The following is a 20,044-nucleotide window of genomic DNA, read 5'->3' as shown; positions in this document are numbered from 1 at the left end:
TCAATGAGAGTCCCACAGATGCATCCAAGGACAGAATTTGAAGTGTGATGGGGAAAATGGGCTGAAAACCACCTGAGTAAATGTCACTAGACTTATTGTTCCTTTACATATAGGATAATCAGCTGAGCATGAGAAAAGAAAATCTGTTTGATACAAGCAGTAAACACGGCATTCTGTTTACACTCAAAATGCTTAACTTTAAATGGCAAAATTAAATGTTTCACAAACATCAAACAGTGCATATATGAAATACTGAAATGTTAAACTATTCTTTTTGCCCATGACTATATTTCATTAAATAAGACAGCTTTGAGGGACATCAGAACTCTTACATTTTTTTTTAAAACCAGTATTTATTGGATTGATCAATATTCCCAGACTACAGGGTAATTTTCAGGAGGATGTGTATGTACTGCAGGCGTAAAAAGAAGTCTAGAAACTATACATACAATACTTACTATTTTCAACAAATGGCACTTTATAGCAAGAAATCTATAAGTCTAATTAAGAGAGCAGAAAGAATTGGTGACACTAAGAATGCAGTGGTCTATTTGCATAAGACTGGGGTTTGGAAAAGGCAAAGTGCCCTTACCGGTTAGAGAGCACACAATTGAATTGAGAATGGGTACTCCAGCACAGCAACTCATTACAGTCTATAATCTTGATTACAGTCTAATAGGGAACAAATATTTAATAGTGGGCTCTTCAATGTAGCAGAGAAAAGTATGAAATGATCCAATGGCTGGAAGTTGAATCTAGACAAATTGAAACTGGAAATAAGGCATAACTTTTTAACTAATTAACCACTGGAACAATTTACCAAGTGTTGTGGTAGATTCTCTCCATCACTGACATTTTTGAAATTAACATTGGATGCTTTCCTAAAAGATATGCTCGAGGAATTATTTTGGGGAAGAAGTTCTATGGCCTGTGTTATACAAGAGGTCAGACTAGATGATCACAATGGTCCCTTCTGGCTTTGGAAGATATAAATCTACTAATGGAGAGGGAGCCTAAAGTCAATCAGAAAATCCTGAAGTTCCAGTATTGCTCTATTGTATACACATCAAAATACTGAGGAATAAAACTAACCTTATATCACTTTGAAAACATTTTCTTCATATGGTTAGGAAGAAATGAGAAGTATTTCCCCCCTCATAACAAAGCAGAGTTAGCCACTAAAAAAATATTAAGAGGAATGCATATGAGAGTCAAATCATGCCTTCTGCAGCGTGGGATAGGGATACTCATATTCCTGTAGCATTCTTGCAGAAGCAGCAAGTACCTCCTAGGAGGCACTGAGGGCCATATTATTAAAGATCCCTCAGGTGCCTAAAATGCAGATAGGAGCCTAAATACCTTTAAAAATCTGGCCCTCGGATACTAAGGTGACGGAGGCTGGGTAGAACCTTGACAGTGAGACAGAACAGCCAGAATGAGGCCTTTTATGCAAGTGGAAGCTTGACTGAAATAACACAAGAGAGGATAGATTTAGGAATGGGCGCATGGCCATACTCCTTCCCCTGCATACACAATGGGCTGCAGCTGGAGGACTATGCTGAACAGTGTGGTCCTTCCCACATGCATCTCAAAGAAATATGCATGCTCCTACCCTCCACAAGGCTGTAAGCCCCTAGACAAAGCACGCACCTCTTCCTACCCCAAAAGCAGGTATGGTTTTAATAATCTGAGTGGAGTCCACAGGGTTTGCCAAACTAGAGTATCTGAATTTTAAACACATGGTGAGAAAATGATGATATTTTAACATGTACCATTTCCTTGGTATCAGCAAAACTCAGCTTTCACTTTTCACAATTTTTTAATAGATGCAGAAGGTGTGGCATGAATGTAAGGAAAAATGAATTGTTAAGACACTATTTAGGCAAATAAATGGATTTATGCCTGTTAATAAGCAAAAGACAGTGAACAGCAGTGTATGAAAAACTTCCCTCTTCTTCTTAAAAACATGATACATGCAGTAGAGCCAGTTTTAAAGGCACATTGCACAGTTAAACACAACTGTGAACACAAAAATTTTCCAACCCTTCCACAGACAGCAATAGGAAATGTATTTCTACACTATAGCTGGGAATGATCCTCCCAGCCCAGGTAGCCAGACTTGAGCTAGCATGCTAGGAACAACAGAGTGGATGTTGCAGCTCTGGCAGAGGCTCAGGCTAGCAACCTGAGCTTGACCCCCGGGGATGGGTGGGCTGGAGAGCCAGAGTTGCTGCCTGAGCAGCAATATCCATGCTGCTATTTTTAGGACGCCAGCAAAAGCCTCACTAGCATCAGTCTGTCTGCCTGCACTGGGAAGCTTGCTCCCAGCTGCAGTGTCGACATATCCATATAGCGTTCAGGTACCACAGGCACAGTGCAAGAATATGAATATGTTGGAGAATAACAGAGTTCTCACTTTTTGTTTGGGTACAGCAAATCAGATACTTTATTTTTTCTCTATCAATTGCATAGAGGGAGAGAGCTAAACAGGTCTCTCAACAGGTAAACAATTACAGCAAGCATTTATACCTTTTGTTACAGACAATAATGAGCAACAGCTGCATTTTGTTTATACATAGGTCATTCTGATATCTTGTTTTGCTCACTAATGTAGACTCTTAGTCTACATTCCATATTATCTACACAAGGTCGCAACAACTTCTCACACAGTTCTTTCCCACTCGCCTCACACATTCCTCGCTTCTACAAATCTCGCGTTATTAGGGTTACAGTTAGCCTGACTCTTGCTAACGAACTGTCATGCATTGCATCCCCTTCCTGTCAGTTCTTTCTCTGCTTCCACAACCCCCCCTTTTGTACTACTAGTACAACAAACTTTTTCAAATCTCTATTTGCATTAAATCTCGGAATTCAGATTCTACATCAGATGCTTCAACCTTAGGGGTTCTGATTGGATGTAATGACAATGCATGATGAGCATGGACATGAAAGGTATTACTATTATTACGTCCTTTACAACAACAATAACATACTCCTACACTAGCTAACAACAACACAAGCAATAACATTCCCATAGAGATAATATGATGGGGTTGTTGTACAATCTTAGTCATATAACACAATACATCATACTTAGTACATAAGGTGGATAATCTGTAAGCTGTCTGAAAGGCATACTTTTCAACTTGATATATATTTTGAAACATGTGAATTTGCCCTTGTACTTCAGAGATTTTCTGAACCTCTGGTAACAGTGAAAGCAAATTTTGAAATCGATCAGGTACTAAACTAGTCCAATTAAAGGGTATCTGGAACCTAAGGAATACTTGCAAAATTCTATCTGCAGGCCAGTAGATAATATGATTGCCTGCAGTGGTAGTGAGATTAAAATGTATGTCTTGCGATGTGGTGGCATTAACATACACACAGCTATCATTAGCTTGAAAAAGTAAGTGTCCTGTCAGGGTAGTTCCTTGTCCCCTACCCTCCCAGCAAACGTAGTCATGAAGAGTAACAACTGCTCCTGGCTTCAGTTTACGGATACACTGAAGCTGCGGGGGTTCTAACGGCCAAAATGTCCATTGACTCCCTAACCCCATCCAAATGTCAGATGTAATCCCAGGAGCACTGACTAAAAATCGATTGGGCATACCAGGAGGTCTAATTTCCCAGATGTCTTGGTGAATTACCCAATCCCACATGCATCCTCCCCATGGACCCGGCAGGATTCGGTATGTGGGAGCCCACACCTTCCCAACCGGTCCATATGCTTGGAAGGAGCACTGAGAACGTCTGCACTTCCACCCCGAAAGTCTCCAAGTATGTCTCCATGGCCACAGATCAGATGGTACTCCTGATGTGTCTGTAAGGGCAGTGGGCCAAGCCTGATGCTCTAGATCATTCCGAATGGCCATTAGCTGGTCATTCAGGAAATCCTGAATTTCTGAACATGCTAGATCCCACTGCAATGCCTTCCCAGCCTCAGTGATATTCAATACCATCTCTGTCAGCAACTTCTGGGTCTTAGAACTAAGGGCGGAAATAACATGTAACTCACCAACTCCAGCCTGTACCTGGGTTAGTTGTACTCCAGAAACAAGGCCAATGGTCTTCTCTAGTTGCCCCAATTTCTCATCATGTTCTTGGTTCTTAAAAATATTCCAAACTGCTGCTGCATTATTGGCCCCATCCAACAGGGATCCGGTCAAGTCTCTCTTCTTTCTAGAAGAAATAACCCAAGCCCTCTGTTGTGCTAATCTAATGGCAGCCCCCTGTGAGCAATTTGGGTATGTACAGGTAATCTGGAAACTGGATAAGGGCAATGAAAATTTAACAGTCCCTAGTGTAGTGTTAATCACAGTCCATTGATATCCTAATACATCTCTCTTTGGTGTAGTACTATACCACATCTGTTGGTTGAACACCTTTATGTACTTCCGGGAGGCATTGATATTAATGGCATAAAGAAGGGGTGTATTGCAATAAGGTACAAGTCACATTATTAGTCACTGGAATAATTTCTATGCAGGTAAAATTTCCAGTGGCAGAACAAACTCTTTGGGTATTCGTTTAATTGTTCACTAATTAGGTGACCAAATTGTGACGTTGTGCAGTCTACATGGTTTTATAAAAACATGATCATAAGTGAATATAATGTAACTGGGATAGTTTTATAAAAAAATTGATAATAAGTGACTATAATGCAAATGGGATATGCTTTGTGCAAAAGGTCTCTTGTAAGGTATCATTATAAAGCTCATAAGCTACTGAGTGTGATCATCCAATTTGTAGAAATGCACCACTCTTGTATCTAAAACTAGAAATATAAAATGTAACTCTGAGGGCCTATTGTAATTATGTAAAGTGTGGGCCATTAATGATGGTTTGGAATCTTGATGACTCCCATTGTCTGCAGATGGCTGTTTACCTGTGAGTCTCCCTGTATATGTGTGTGCTGGCAAGTGAGTAATGAAGTCTTGCAGTGACATGTGATCATGTCACCTGAACTGGAATCCATCTTTAACCTGGTGCTTTTCCAGTGGGGGTGGGTAAAAACCCAGAGGGACAAAGGGTTCACGCCTTATGCAAAAGATATATAAAGGGGTGGAAGAGAACAGAGGGAGAGAGGAGCCATCATGGAGAATCCCCTAGATAACACCTAAGCTGGAACAAAAGCTGTACCAGGGGAAAGAATTGTGTCCAGGCCTGGAAGGTGTCCAGTCTGAGAAAAACTTACTGAAGCATCTCTGAGGGTGAGATTATCTGTATTTAGTTTGATTAGGCATAGATTTGCGCATTTTATTTTATTTTGCTTGTAACTTACTTTGTTCTGTCTGTTACTACTTTGAACCACTTAAATCCTACTGTCTGTATTTAATAAAATCACTTTTTATTTAGTAATTTACTCAGAGTATGTATTAATACCTGGGGGAGCAAACAACTGTGCATATCTCTCTATCAGTGTTATAGAGGGCGAACAATTTATGAGTTTGCCCTGCATAAACTCTATGCAGGGTAAAACGGATTTGTCTGGGTTTAGACCCCATTGGGAGTTGGGCATCTGAGTGCTAAAGACAAGCACACTCCTGTGAGCTGGTTTTCAGGTAAACTTGCAGCTTTGGGACAAGTGATTTAGACCCTGAGTCTTTGTTAGAGCAGACTGGAGTGTCTGGCTCAGCAAGACAGGGTGCTGGAATCCTGAGCTGGCAGGGAAAACAGAAGCAGGGGTAGTCTTTGCACATTGGGTGGCAGCTCCCAAGGGGGTTTCTGTGATCCAACCCGTCACACAAATAACAATAAGGGCCTCTCTCATTTAACACAGTGCAAATTCCAGGAACATTCGCTATAGAACCCATCAATTGCAATTACAGATTCTTGGGGTTCACTGGTAGTGATATCATATACTTTTATCTCCACTGATCCATTCTTTTCCATTCAATTGTTCGCTTATATGGGATATCCTGAACCTTAAAAATATTTTTTTTCAAACAATATTTAAATAAATCACTGAAGTGTGAAGGCCTTGGCCATTGGTTTTATCAAATATATGGCATTGTCTGTATTTGGATGTGTTACAGGGGTAATAGTGTAATGGAGGAGATGGCAGGGGCAATGGCAACAAGGTGCCTTTGGTACTTATTTAAAATCCAATTAGGGAGGGCAATACATGCTGAAGGACTTATCCAAAACACAGGGCACAGCCTGTAGAATAAACCCCAAAATCCAATCAATACCACGTTCCCAAGCATGGGTCCCACAAGTTTCTTCCTGCCAGTGTATAATTCTTTGTTTCTTCACCAGGGTCAGTTCTTAATGTCTCTTGTAGTCAGGAATCCCTGGACTTTGTGGTTTCAATGAAGCAAGTGTTCCTTCTTCTCTTTTCCTGAAACAGTGTGGTTTAGCATCATACAACGGAGAGGTTACTAGCACATCACCCTGTAACGGTTTTGCTTCTTCTAGAAAAATCCAAAGGCACAGTAGGTCTGTCAGTGGACAAGGGAGAGGTTACTAGCACTTCACCTTGTCTTTTTTTTTTCTTTTTCCTGCTGTCCAGAAGGCACAGCAGAGCTAGAAGGAGAAATAGGCTTATCATCAGTCGGAGAGTCCTCCCGAGGTGGAGGGGTCTTTTTACAGTGAGAAGCATGGGTCCAGGCAGGTAGTCCTTGGCACTTCACAGCGGTGTTGGTGGTTAACAGGACTTGGAAAGGGCCTTTCCAGTGTGGAACCAAAGCAGTCTTTCGTTGATGGACTTTATGTAGACTCAGTCTCCTTGTTTCAATGAATGGCAGGGCTGCTAGGGTCTTTGGGTAGCACTTCTTTTATCTGTGAGAAAAGAAACCTAACACATTTCATTAATGCCTGGCAGTGTTTTGCAGATCTCATAGTTGCTTGGGCACATTCAGGCCCCCCTTTTCTTGGCTGTCAGCCAAGTCTTAGCTGTGGGCAGTGTCCTTGGATGGGGCCAGCGTCTTATCTTTGGACTGAGCTTGCTAGCTATTTTTTCCAGTTAACTCGTTCTGTTCTTTTTCCTTCTCCCCTTCTTGGCTTCTTTTAACCTACAAAGGAAACTTCCACTCTTCACTCATACACCTTTTCCCAACAATGAACACATACACATTGCCATTATACAGTACATTAGTCTTATTATTCAATGTATGCCATGTACACCCTTCCAGTAAAATAACTTTATTACAGAGCTTTGGAGCAACAAACCAGGACAAGCACACCCACTTTTGAGGAGTCCACTCGGTACAACCTCTGGTGTCCAATAGCTTTCCTCCCTCCCCAGCCCTCTGTGTAGAAATCTGAGGTAGCCAGAAGGATCCCATGGGCAATATGGGGAGTGGGTTAACCTTCCATATCCTTGCTTCCAAAGACTGTTGGTATGCAAATTTTAACAACAATTTTTCAATTAAAAAAAATCTGGCCAATGAAATTTCTTTTTCTTACTTAAGCAAATGTATTAGACTTTAGTATATCACATTTTCCTGATTTATCCAAACACTTTTTGTATTCCAAGTTGAATAAAACAAGTATCTGCTTTTTGATTTAACCCTTCTATTTAATTTTGAACTAGACTGTCTTATGAAAATATTAAACCCAACAATTCTGGCCACAAGACAAACACCACAAGACAGGACATAGAACACAAAAATAATTCCTATTGTACCAGTAAATGCATGGTACATTGAATGCTGTTCAGCTGGCATCCGTTTTCTCTGATGATCTGAAAGACAAAGGAACAGAGGTCTACCCCTTCTGGGTAGTCAGTCATTGCTTAAAATATTTCCTTTATATACAAATACTCTTATTGATTTTAGGCAAAACAGAGGAATTACCCCATATTTCCTTGTATTTGTTTCATAGGCAGCCCAGGTTTCAGTGGCTTCTACCTTATTAGTTAGAAAATTGCATTAATACAGATGCTTTCTGGCTTGCTTCCAGATCCAAAGCTATCCGCAGCTTAAAAATTCTTACGTAAAAAAGGGACACAATTAACTTTCCCAGACTTTTGATTGCCTTTTACTTCTAACTCCTGCTTTCAAACACCCAGTGACCTGAAAGAGACAATACAACCTATATTGGTAGGTTTGCATTTCTTTTACCTCTGCTACAATATACACTGCACATGTTCTGGGGAAAATGCACATCCTATCCACAATTCAATTTCCACAACACTAGCCACATCAATTTCTACACAAGGTGTAACTGTTTCTTTTGTGCTTACAAAATCTCCATGCACCCCTAGTAAAGTGACAGCTCGACCACACAGAGCCAGGGGCACTGTCCTTCTCTCTCTTTTTACCAGATCTTTTATCTGCTATTTTGTTACCCAAAACCAAATTCAAATCTTTTATTCTCCTGGCTTTGACTACCCTGCTGCAGCCACAACCTTTGGTCTTTAGTTAAAACATTTTAAATCTTGTAAAGCATTAAGTCACCTTAAGGATTAAATGCTAAATACCATATTAAACAACACTAGTTTCCTGTGTCTGGCAAAAGTATTCTCGGTTTTTGCAACTTTAAACAATACCAATTCATCTCAAATTTATAAAACACAGATCCCACAAAAACCAATAATCTATTTGTCCCGGTGTCTGGTTTTCCAGTACCAGGCGCAAGGGAATTAAGTAAGTCGGAATGTCAAAAGATCCGGATTCGGGCCAATCAGTGCCCAGGGCTGGCCAATCCTGGGTGCAAAGCTGCAACAAGCGTCTCTTCGACATTCTTTTCTGAACACCGGGTAAAGGCCATTTACTTAACATATAATTCAAAGGGTTATCCTTAGAGGGTTTTACCAGAGACCCACCCATCTGCCTGCTGACACTCTAACAGAGAATTACACAGAGAACAGAGGGAATTATGGCCTAATAGGATCCTATTACAGGAATTTCTACTAATACTGACCGCTACAGGGGACGGAACAGAAGGATCCCAGTTCGACCTCAGAGCTTCATCGCACGCAATGGCTTCCACTCTGAGGAATTACGAATGAGAGGCTCAGTTCCGTTCACACACCTAACGCCCAAATGTATAAGACAGAAATTCATTAACCGGAGTCGCCAGTAACTGTCACCGAAATATCGGGTCCACCTAGCTGAGAGCCAATAACAGCCAGACAGGGATAAGGAAGAGTTGCTTTATTCTGCAGAAGAAAGGAGAGCCTTGCACCTTGGTACAAAGACTCTGTCTTACACACATTTTACCATTCCAATTATTATTCTGGGGATTTGAAATCCCCATGCTTATAATTACTTACTCCTTTCCTTCTACTATGCCCTCAAAGTTCCAACCTGTTTTCCAATCTCTCTATCTATTGCCTGCCCACTTGGGCCTGATCCTGCTTTTCTCGCTGAACCGTCCCTTCCATGGGCACCGGCTTTTTCACTACCAATTTAGTTAGGAGGGTGGGCTTCTCAACTAGCCCCCACCCTTCCTGGTCTCTTCCCTTAAACATTCTTACTCACAAGGCTACCCGAGTCCTCCCTCATGAGGCTTGCCACCTGGGCAAAACGCATGGCCCATTTGCGTTTAACTATTCAATTTTCTCTTGTAGCAAACACACTGCTCTTACAGCATATGCAAACACAAATGGTTAAATTCTGACAAGTCCCTGAAGGACCGGTACTTGCTTAGCCAGTGCTTCCTTTTCTGCCTGGAAGTCCTGTCTCAAGGCTTGCAACTTGCCCTGGGCGTAGGTTTGAGTTGCTGCCTGGCTCATGATCTATGCTCTTAATTGCTCAATTCTAGTTATCAAGTACACAACTCTTCCCTTTTCTCCAACTTCTCTATTGCCCAGTCCTGCTACGACTGGGGTAGATCCACCTGATACCCTTCCCGGTCAACTGGGGTGGAGAGAGGAATGCTAAATCCCTCTCCGGTTCTCAGACTCACTGCGGCTGAGAGTAGGCACACTTTCATACTCACACACGTACATCCAGACTGACCACGTCTGTGTATAACGTTCAGAGAAGGTGCTGTGCAATCTCCAACTTGCTTCCTCTCTTGGGAGGGCAGTTCTTTTACACCCTGAGGTCTCCTGGGGCGTCTTTTCAGTGATTCCAGTCCAGGCCGGCTGCCTGTGGCTTCTTCAGCGTCCCCAAACCACGCCGGCTCCAGGGTCGCAAAGGCAGACTGTTGGATCTCACTGGACAGTTAAACTTTGCAAATGTAATCTCAGCACTGTAACTTGTATTGCCTTTGGTTTGACTATGTCTATATTTTTTTCACAGCCAGCTGGGGCTGAAAGCAGTTTTTCTTTGTACTTAGCCTGGTCTGCATTGATTCTTGACCTTGAACGCAGATTAACTTTCTCTTTATCTCTGGACCAAGCTGAATTTCAAATTAACCTGTTCCTTTCCTCAATAGACAAATTGCTCCCATTGTGTGTCAGAGGCTTTTTGGTGATTAAAAGCTCCTCTGAGATGTATGATCTTATCTAGATTGAAGGTACCTTCTAGTGGGCATTGTTTAGATGAATTTTCACGCGTGTAATGATTCCAATTCTCTAAATACCTGCAGGTTTTAGGACCATAATGTACGTACATGAAATAAGCTGGGGTACCCTTAGGGGGTGAGAGGGAATCCTTAGACTGTCCCCCACCCATTTTCCAATCACACACACAGGGAGGATGCCCTGTCCGCTCTAGCGGCACATAAACTAAGGACCTCTCCCTACAGGGTACTCACACAGGAGAGGCTAACGAGGATGGCCACGACCCTCCTACACCTCCCTTCAGCAAAGAGCGTCAGCTAGTCTCAGAGAGATGGCGCCGCTTACTCTCGTTGCATCCAGTGAGATGATCAGACTGTCAGTGGCTCACACAGAGAGGAAAAGGGGAGGGAAGATGGGTTCACACACTCCTAGACCCAGGTAGCCTCCTCGCCGGACGATGCCAGGCCGAGTTAGCCCACCGTGGGTCGGATCTCCTAAAAGATCCTCTAGTTACCGGGCTTGCGTTAGAGTAGTTCTGGTCACGAGCCAAAAGACTTCGCAGAGTACTCTGGGCATCGTCCGGTAACTCTCAATTCACACTGGTGTACACACACACACCCCCAAGGCCTCTATTTCCAGGTACTATTCCCAAGTACCACGATGCATCTACACTATGAGGCGGTAACAACCCCTCTTGAGGCGGTAAAATTCCCCAGAACCGCTCTGCATCTGACCTTGCTGCACAGTCAATAAGTTCGGATGGCGTGAGCCCAACAGGGACAGACGGCCCCACGGACAGTCCTCCTCCGACACCCCAATAGAGATTTCAAAAGGTCTCCTACCTCTATTGTGGCGCCATGGGGTTCGAAGGGGAACGATCCGTAGCAGTTGCCGGTACCTCTGCGGGCGTTGCCATCCCGGACGAGCCCCCACATTGTTGGAGAATAACAGAGTTCTCACTTTTTGTTTGGGTACAGCAAATCAGATACTTTATTTTTTCTCTATCAATTGCATAGAGGGAGAGAGCTAAACAGGTCTCTCAACAGGTAAACAATTACAGCAAGCATTTATACCTTTTGTTACAGACAATAATGAGCAACAGCTGCATTTTGTTTATACATAGGTCATTCTGATATCTTGTTTTGCTCACTAATGTAGACTCTTAGTCTACATTCCATATTATCTACACAAGGTCGCAACAACTTCTCACACAGTTCTTTCCCACTCGCCTCACACATTCCTCGCTTCTACAAATCTCGCGTTATTAGGGTTACAGTTAGCCTGACTCTTGCTAACGAACTGTCATGCATTGCATCCCCTTCCTGTCAGTTCTTTCTCTGCTTCCACAAATAAAAAGGAATGTTCATCCATATATCAGTAAGCACTTTAGAAAGATGAATAAACATTGTTAACCCTATTTTATAGATGGGGAAAATGTGGCAGAGGCACATTAAGTGACTTGCCCAAGGTCATGTAAGTCACTGGTATAGCTGGTGTCGTACGGTCAGCAGGCTGTTTAAGAAGAGGTCAGCCCTCACTGTCACCAGTCTAATTTCCTCCCTGGTCATAGGACTGGGAATCCACAGAACATGTGACTGAAAGACAGGAAGAGATTTCCTTTAATAGATGGCTCTTTAATCTAGCAGAAAAAGCCATAACAAGATCCAATGGCTGGAAATTGAAGCTAGACCAATTTAGATTGGAAATATTTTTTAAGTGAGAGTAACTAACCCTTGGAAGAACTTACTTTGGGACATGATGGATTCTCCAACATTTTAAGTTTTATTTAAAGACTCATATTAGAAAAAGATATGCTAGAAGTTAAACAGAAGTTATGGCCTTGGTGCAAAAATTACTGAATGAGGATCTATGGCCATGATACAGAATAGGTCAGAGTAGATAATCATAATGTCCCTTTCTGTCCTTAAAATCTATGAAGTTCTGCCAAGGGCCAGCTTCACAGTCATGGGCTAGGATAATGGCAGAGTCAGAGAGGGAGCAGGAATGGAACCCTGCAAGGAGCTCAGCTGAAGAGGCCTGAGAATTGGCTAGGAAGCTGTGTTGAAAGAAGACGGGGAAAAAGTGAAGTAGAACAATCACTTCACAGGTTTGGAGCCCAGATTGGGAACGGAGTTCTCAGGCTTCCCCCTCCCCCCGTTCCTCAATCACCACAACTTGATGATCACAACATCACAACTTGATGATCACCTGTTCTGTTCATTCCCTCTGGGGCACCTGGTATTGGCCACTGTCGGAAGACAGAATACCGGGCTAGATGGATAAAACTGGGTAAGCACTGGAATAAATTGCCTAGGGAGGTGATGGAATCTCCATCATTGGAGATTTTTAAGAGCAGGTTAGATAAACACCAGTCAGGAATGGTCTAGATAATACTTCGTCCTGCCATGAATGCAGGGGGGGACTGGACTAAATGACCTCTCAAGGTCCCTTCCAGTCCTATGATTCTATGGACCTTTGGTCTGACCCAGTATGGCCGGTCTTATGTACAGGGGGCAAATTGACTTCCCTGCCAGAAGAAGAAAAGGACTGAGTCAGAGAATTGAGAGAGAGCTGGAAAAGAATTACTGAGGCCAGAAGGGGGCTAGCACACTGTATTGTTTACTGGAGCTTTTGGTTTGCCTCAGAAGACTTTTGGTTTGGCTGGAGGGCCAATGCTCCCAACTCACCCAGCATTGTGATCACCTAGTCTGACCCCAATCTGCTAAAAGGAAACCGAGGCCACATTTACACTAGCGTGGATACTGTGGTACAGTTACGATGCTGCAGTTTTGCCGCTGTGGCATTGTAAATGCTTGCTATGTTGATAGAGGCGGGGTTTCCATTGATAATAGGTGATGATAGGTAATCCACCTCTCAGAGATAGAAGAATTCTTGTGTCGACTTAGGTCAACCTAACTACATTGCACAGAGTGTGAAATTTTTCACAGCCCTGAGCAATGTAGTTATGTCGATCTAATTTTTAAGTGTAGACCTGGCCTGAGGCTAGCAGCACTGGATGTCAGGGAAGTAGGCTGCATGTCACAGGGGATATTAAAACCCAAGTTTCCTGACTCCAGTCTGGTGCCCTATCCACTGGACCATACTGCCTCCATATGTATAGTACATGTTCAGTTAGTTATTACTGTACTTGTTACTGGTGGAACTCCACCATGTGCTAGGCACTATACAAACACAAGAAAGCATGGGTCATATCCCAAAGAACCTACACTCTACAATTTTATTTTTATTTTTTAATACATAAGGGAATTCTATACATCCCCCAGAACAAGACACTGAGGAAAGAATAATTATTCTATTTTGGTTACCTTATTAATTGTGCAACTCTGTTATGTCATAATCGTTGTTAAATACAATATAACAAACCCCATCGTAGAATCAGCATTCCATAACATACAAGTCAGGTAATGTTACATAAATACTATGAAAAAGCTCAAGATTCAGTTAATAGGACAGATTTACCACTTAATTACCAGTGGTAACAGGAATCACAATGGCAACAGTTATGAAAAACCATGTAGCAGTGAAAAATCTCTCTAAATATTTGGAGATCTCTCAATGTAAGGGAGAAATGCGGAGATTATACTGTATAACCTGAGATATTCCAGCTCAAACATTGGATTTTTCCAAGAACTCTAACCTGAATAAATATAACCTAGATGTACAACCCTAGTTAGAGTATCTTTTTCTCTGCACTAGCAGGCCCAAGGGCATAGACTGAATGACTTAAATGGACTCACCTCCATCTTACATGAACATGCGAGTTCCACATTTGTATCTTGATGAGGTAATACAAAAGAAGCCTCTACCATTGACCCATGATTTTTAGATGTAACTGCTGCAGATAATAGACTTTTTAAAAAGATTGACTTTTTTTGGTGCTTAAAAAGGCTTTCAAACCCTCATTTTTTATGACATTTATAAAGGCATACTAAAGCTCTTATCACAGTTTAGCTGAAGAGGTTGGTTCCTATAGCTTCAACCACCTGGAATCATATCAAATATCTAATTTTTTTATACATTTATCTAATCAGTTGACATCCACAGATCTGATTCAGGCTGTTTCCAATCTTCTCCCATTAACACCTTCAGGTTAAGTTGTTTGAAAAATTCCAAGCGATGGCTGTAAATAAAATGGGGAGGCGGGAAATTACTCCGGGTATGAGATTTGTTTCTTTACACTGAGAAGTTACGAATAACTTTGAGCTGTTGTGCACTGGGCCAGTTTCCAAACTTAAGTAAAAGCAGCCTGATGGCTGATCTAATGGACATTGGCTGCTAATGGAGGCTGAAACTGCAGTTGGTGAATCAGTCCAGTAAAAAGGGATACCCACTTCACCCTTGCCTCCAACCACATCTTCCAGGTTAGCAGTAGAGAGGGAATCTGGTGTAGGACCCTGACTATTAGAGGATCACCGCTGTCACTGGAATGACCCTCTCCTTGCCTGTTATACTGGCTCTATGTCCAGAATTCACCAGTGATGTGACTTAAAGCTCAAGATCTAGTCCAAAGACAGTACTTAGCCAAGTTTCTCCCTCCTTCCCCCTCCCCAAATAGGCAAGAATGAGAATGATGGGAACACGGCTTATTTCCATTAATTATTATTATTAATTTACTTTTAGAGCAATGGTGGGGTGGGGGAAACGGTTGGAGAACGTTAGTAAACATGAACAGGGGATTTGGAGGAAAAGGAAAAGAGGAAAACGACATCAAAGGCAGAAAAAAACAGAGGGGAGTAAAATGAAGCTGGTATAAGAGGGATGGGTACACAGGGCTTGAAATCTCTCTTTCCCATTTACACAAGAATGAAATTAAAGCTATGCATAAAATCCTGATTAAAACCCTGTAAAAATCCTTGCTTGGTATATCCCTTTGGGCCACTCTACTGGAGCATTAGAATACTAGATGTCTTCTTTCCATTACATATGCTGTAGTCATAAGTACCAGCCAGTAAATCATGTAATACAGCTCACACTATGCTAGTATCACATAACTGTTAAAGGGAAAGATTTCCCCCCCCCCCTTTTCAAATAACCTTTGATCTTTCTTCACTTGATTTAACTCTGAAGAGTCAAAAATCAATAGTAAAGATGAATTACAAAACAAAACTGAAATTGCAATAAATAATCTATTTATATGCGGGATGCTCCCCCATACCAAGGTTTGGGGATAATTCACACAAATATTGTTAGATATTCCATAAATTCTTTCCTTCCCCCATAAAATCCTTCTAGCACTCCCTTGTTTGCTGCAAAAGATGATAAGGCATTCTTCTTAAACAACACAAATATCAGAAGGCTTACTGCACAGAAGTAGCAATTAGTATTATAACCCAGTTCATCGTTGTCTGAGTTCACTTCATGGTCAGGGCAATAAATAGGCCCAAAATGGAATCCGGGTGAGGTCATGCTTGTCTCTTTTTCTGTTGATGTTGTCTGTTCTTTTAATATTACAATCTCTTTCAACTGATTTAGTCAGTCCCCCTTTACTGCAATCAATTCCAAAATGAGAAACTAGGCCAGGGCTGTCATGAATAGTAGAGAAGAAACAAAGCAGGTCCACTGGAGATGCAGATAGTAAGATTATTACTGGTTGGCATTTCAAAGGGTGTTCTAGGCAGGGAACCGTGGGACAATCAAATTATTGATCTTGTTGAGAAAGGTGATGAAACAGATGCCATTGGTGTTGAAAGCATCATTTGCTATGCACTTAAGGGATAGCAGTAAAAATCAATCTCTAATTACAGCTATCTGCCACAAAGCTCTTTACACACAGCAGAGTGCTTGTGAAACTGGTGCTTAGCAGCATAATTAAAGCACTAGGATGGTAGTCTTAAATTTATAACTAAATGAACTCCATTTTACAAAAATTTCCCCAAGACTCCTATTATATATTGTGATGCAGATGAGGTAATTTTCTACTTACAAATCCGGTTTCTGTCCTTTCTGTATTTCATGCTGAGGCACAGGGTAAAGTGCTTCATATGTTCTCTTTGCTTCTGATCCATGAATTGCAAATGCATTAAACTTGTCAGTGCATGGTGGAAAATAACTCCAAGGGAGATGAGCTCTGCCTTCCCATTTGGTTTCTGTTCTGGACACTTCAAATGTTAAAGCAAGTTCTTGCTATGTTAGAGCAATAAAAAAAGCAAAAGAAAGGCAGTTTCTTATTTGAAAGATAAAGATCAACTAGATACTAAGAAAGGATGTTAATTTTCCATACTTTTATGGAAAGCATTTTATCACTTACTTTCCATACTCTTCTTCTGCCAGAAAGCAACAGCAATAAATGTTGTCCATGGCTGACCATATTAAAATAGAGCAACAACGTTATTCAACTGAAGTAAACTATTAGTATACTCCTATATTCACATATGTAATGGGAACTCATACATATCTCAGGGCTGAAGTAGCTTCCACAACTGTTGTATTCCCTACCACACCTCCACACTTATGTGTGTCTGAGTGAATATTAGAAATGCTAATATAATGGCATTGAAAATATAAGGTGACATTTTAAAAACAATAGAAAAGCACTGTACTTACGGACAGAGTTCAACTTCTAAGTACCGCTTAGTTGTCTCACTCAAGAAAAATGCTTCTACAACTGAAAACAAAAACAAAAACCCCATGCATACCATCAATATAATATGGTAATTACTTATTCTGTTCCGCCTCTGAACTTCTCACTAAATAAAATAATTTTATTCTCTTTTTATGCAGAAATTTAGCCTACAATGTTCCACTAATTGTACATATGCCATCAGCAGTTTCTAAGATATTCTGAGTAATATGCCACAATCATAATTTAGAATGGCAACGGCAACTGTCACCATAAGGAGCTTTATAAAAAAAGCAGCAATAAAGGGGTTATTTTGATTTTGCTTTGTTCTATCTAACCACTAGGTCTCAAGCTGGAGTCAACCGGAAAAAGATAGTTCTGCTAACTGATGTTAGCTGTCAACAGGACAAAAGTAGCAACAGCTCAGAAGCACTTCACTTGTGATGCCTGCTGTGAGTGAAATTGGTTAAGACTTAGTGATTGTAGTCAATTGCACTCACAGTGGACATCATAGGTAAAGCACTTAAGTGCAGGAACCTGGTGCTATGAATTTCCAATCTCCTGGCTTGAACATGAAATACAAAACAAAAAAAAAGAAAGAAAAAGCAAAACAGAGGCATACATGTGTATGCACACAAAGATTAAGCTGCACGCACAGGCCTGTCATTAAGACCAGCTGAAGCAGGAATCCTTGGAGGAGCATACAAACAGCCAAAGAATAAAATGTTTGGACTAAAAGCCACTGGCTTTTCCGGAGGATGACTGACTCTGGAGAGAGAAGTAGTGTTCTAAGGCAGCAGGCATACTTGGAAGCAAGCTGTCCTTGTTGTATCACCCTTCAGGAGAAGTTGATGGGAAAGTGTATAATAAGGGAGAGGTATAATAAGGTATTCATGGCCTGAATACCGCACCACTTTCAGATTAGTAAAGAATTTTAAATATGAATCTTGAGGTCATTTATTGCAGTGTCAGAACAAAGTACAGTACTCACTCACCATGTACTTTTTCAGAGCAAGAAATAGAGGTTATTGATTTCGGCTATAGAAAGGAATAAATACAATTTACTATCTATTTATTAAATTATTTTGGTTGTATTTTGCATTAATCTTGACTTTTTAGATACAATGAATTTTGTGGGTAATAGGTGTTAACAACTTATTGGTATATCGCTAGTATTAGTGCTTTGATAATCACAACAGAAGATGGAGCATTGCTGGAAACAACAGACTGACCCATTCACAACAGCACAACTGAAAAAGGAAAAAAAAAAAAAAAGAATGACATACAGAAAAAAAAGAAACAACAGCGCTGTTGTAAAAATAAATTTTAGGATAGTCATAATTTTGCACTGAAGATTACATGAACTAATAAAATTTCCCTGTTTTTATATACTGTGTTTGTGATCAATTTTGTTTGACAGTAGCCTCCTGCAAATTTATTATCTCTCAAATAGATTCCCATCGGAAGAAGTTCAATAACTGCTGATCTAAGTTACCAAAATTTGCCAGTTACTGGTTTAGAGTTTAAGCTATTACTGGTTTAAATTGAGTTGTCTGTTTCTTTAAGGAAGAGTACAATCATGATTCATTAGGATTAACACAATTGCCACTCTATCTGTACATTTCTAAATATACACTCCCCCCTCTCATCTTTAGGATGAGACATAAAAACTAAGCTCCTTACCATTACTTGTCATGACTCTATCCCTCTATACTTTTCCCTCTAAACTACACTCCATCCCTCTACACTTTTTAATAACAAAAATCAAATATTTTTTAATTAAACAAACCACATGTCTACACTTTTAACAAGAAAAAATCTTATTTAGGTATTTACACTCTGTTTGCCTCATATATTCATGCTGTTTCAATTAGATAACATATTCACTTCCTTTCCCAAACTAATGTGACTTGTATGTGCTATTAAACAACTAACCACGACTCTTTGTTCCAAGGTTGACTGTATTTCTATAATGGGAGAATTGATTTACATATATACATACAATGTAAAGTTTGTAAGTTGTTTAAGGAACTTTCTGAATGCAAGGTGTCATCATAAATAAGTAGTCATTATTAGTAGCGAAGTGTTTTCTTGAACACTCAGCATATTAAGGGAAGAAAGAATGTTAACTTTACAGTCTTACCAGACTTCATCTTTAAGGGAACTGTATTGTGATCAAAGAATCACAATTTGTAACAAATATATTTAATGTATCTATCAGTTCAAGCTATATTGGCCTGGTGAAATAACTTGCCACAGGATTTAAAACAAAAAATAGATACGTCAACTACACAGGAACACTAATATCTACACTGGTACACAAATTAAGTATACTGCTCGAGGTATTACACAAGATTTTTGTTTGCAATAAAACATTTCCACTTACCCTCATAGTCCCACAGTCCACTGAAAGGCTTTCCTGGCTCTCCGAGTGGTGCTGGAGGATCATTAAAGAAGGGAGCACTTACTTCCATCAGCAATCCTGCACTGCCTGACTTCAGCCTGACAGTTACTGGCTCATGACTCACTGGTAAACTGTCCCATGTGTGTTCAATTTTAAATTCCATCTAACTATTTTATAAACAAACTGGAAATGGAAGTATGTCAACAATTCCAGATTAGCCGAAAAGACTGTCCTGTTGGTATAGTCTAAAGGAAGAAAAAAAAATACAAAATTGTATGCAATGTTATTTTGTTATCCTAAGTATGAAACGCAAAGAAAGTTAGCACATGGGATAATTGATCTATTTGTACCTGATCTTTCAGTTCTTTCTGATGAGGAAAATGCAAATGAATGTCAGTGGGACTTCTCCCATGAATAAGAGCTGCAGGATGATGCCCTTTAAATGGAAGGACTAGCTTAAAGAAAATTGAGCAAAATTAAAATGAAAGACTGCACAGAGGCCATAAAATAGATTAATATTCTTGTCACAGCTTAATACGGTTAATTGCAAATTCTGCTTTTCACATACAAGGATTGATAAAATAAGCTTGGTCATAGTACCTTAAAAACAGAGGTCAGATTCAGTCATCGCATACAAATGCAGCTCTGCTGAAGTCAAAGGAGT

The 20,044-nt window shown here is 40.6% G+C and overlaps 1 protein-coding gene across 1 annotated transcript; it reads right to left on the bottom strand.

The window, feature by feature from the left end:
* Positions 1-14,263: 14,263 nt before the first annotated feature.
* Positions 14,264-19,543, bottom strand: LOC135879007 (UPF0462 protein C4orf33-like). The gene is made up of 5 exons (XM_065404798.1): positions 19,363-19,543; positions 16,961-17,021; positions 16,665-16,716; positions 16,341-16,540; positions 14,264-14,537 (listed from the first exon to the last, which is right to left on the bottom strand). Exons 1-5 carry the CDS (start codon positions 19,541-19,543, stop codon positions 14,441-14,443), a joined length of 591 nt encoding a protein of 196 aa, XP_065260870.1. The 3' UTR covers positions 14,264-14,440.
* Positions 19,544-20,044: the final 501 nt, after the last annotated feature.

Source organism: Emys orbicularis, chromosome 5, assembly GCF_028017835.1.
Source record: "Emys orbicularis isolate rEmyOrb1 chromosome 5, rEmyOrb1.hap1, whole genome shotgun sequence".
Lineage (NCBI taxonomy): Eukaryota > Metazoa > Chordata > Testudines > Emydidae > Emys > Emys orbicularis.
The sequence above is the reverse complement of the archived record's forward strand: the minus strand, read 5'-3'. Positions and strand labels throughout refer to the sequence as shown.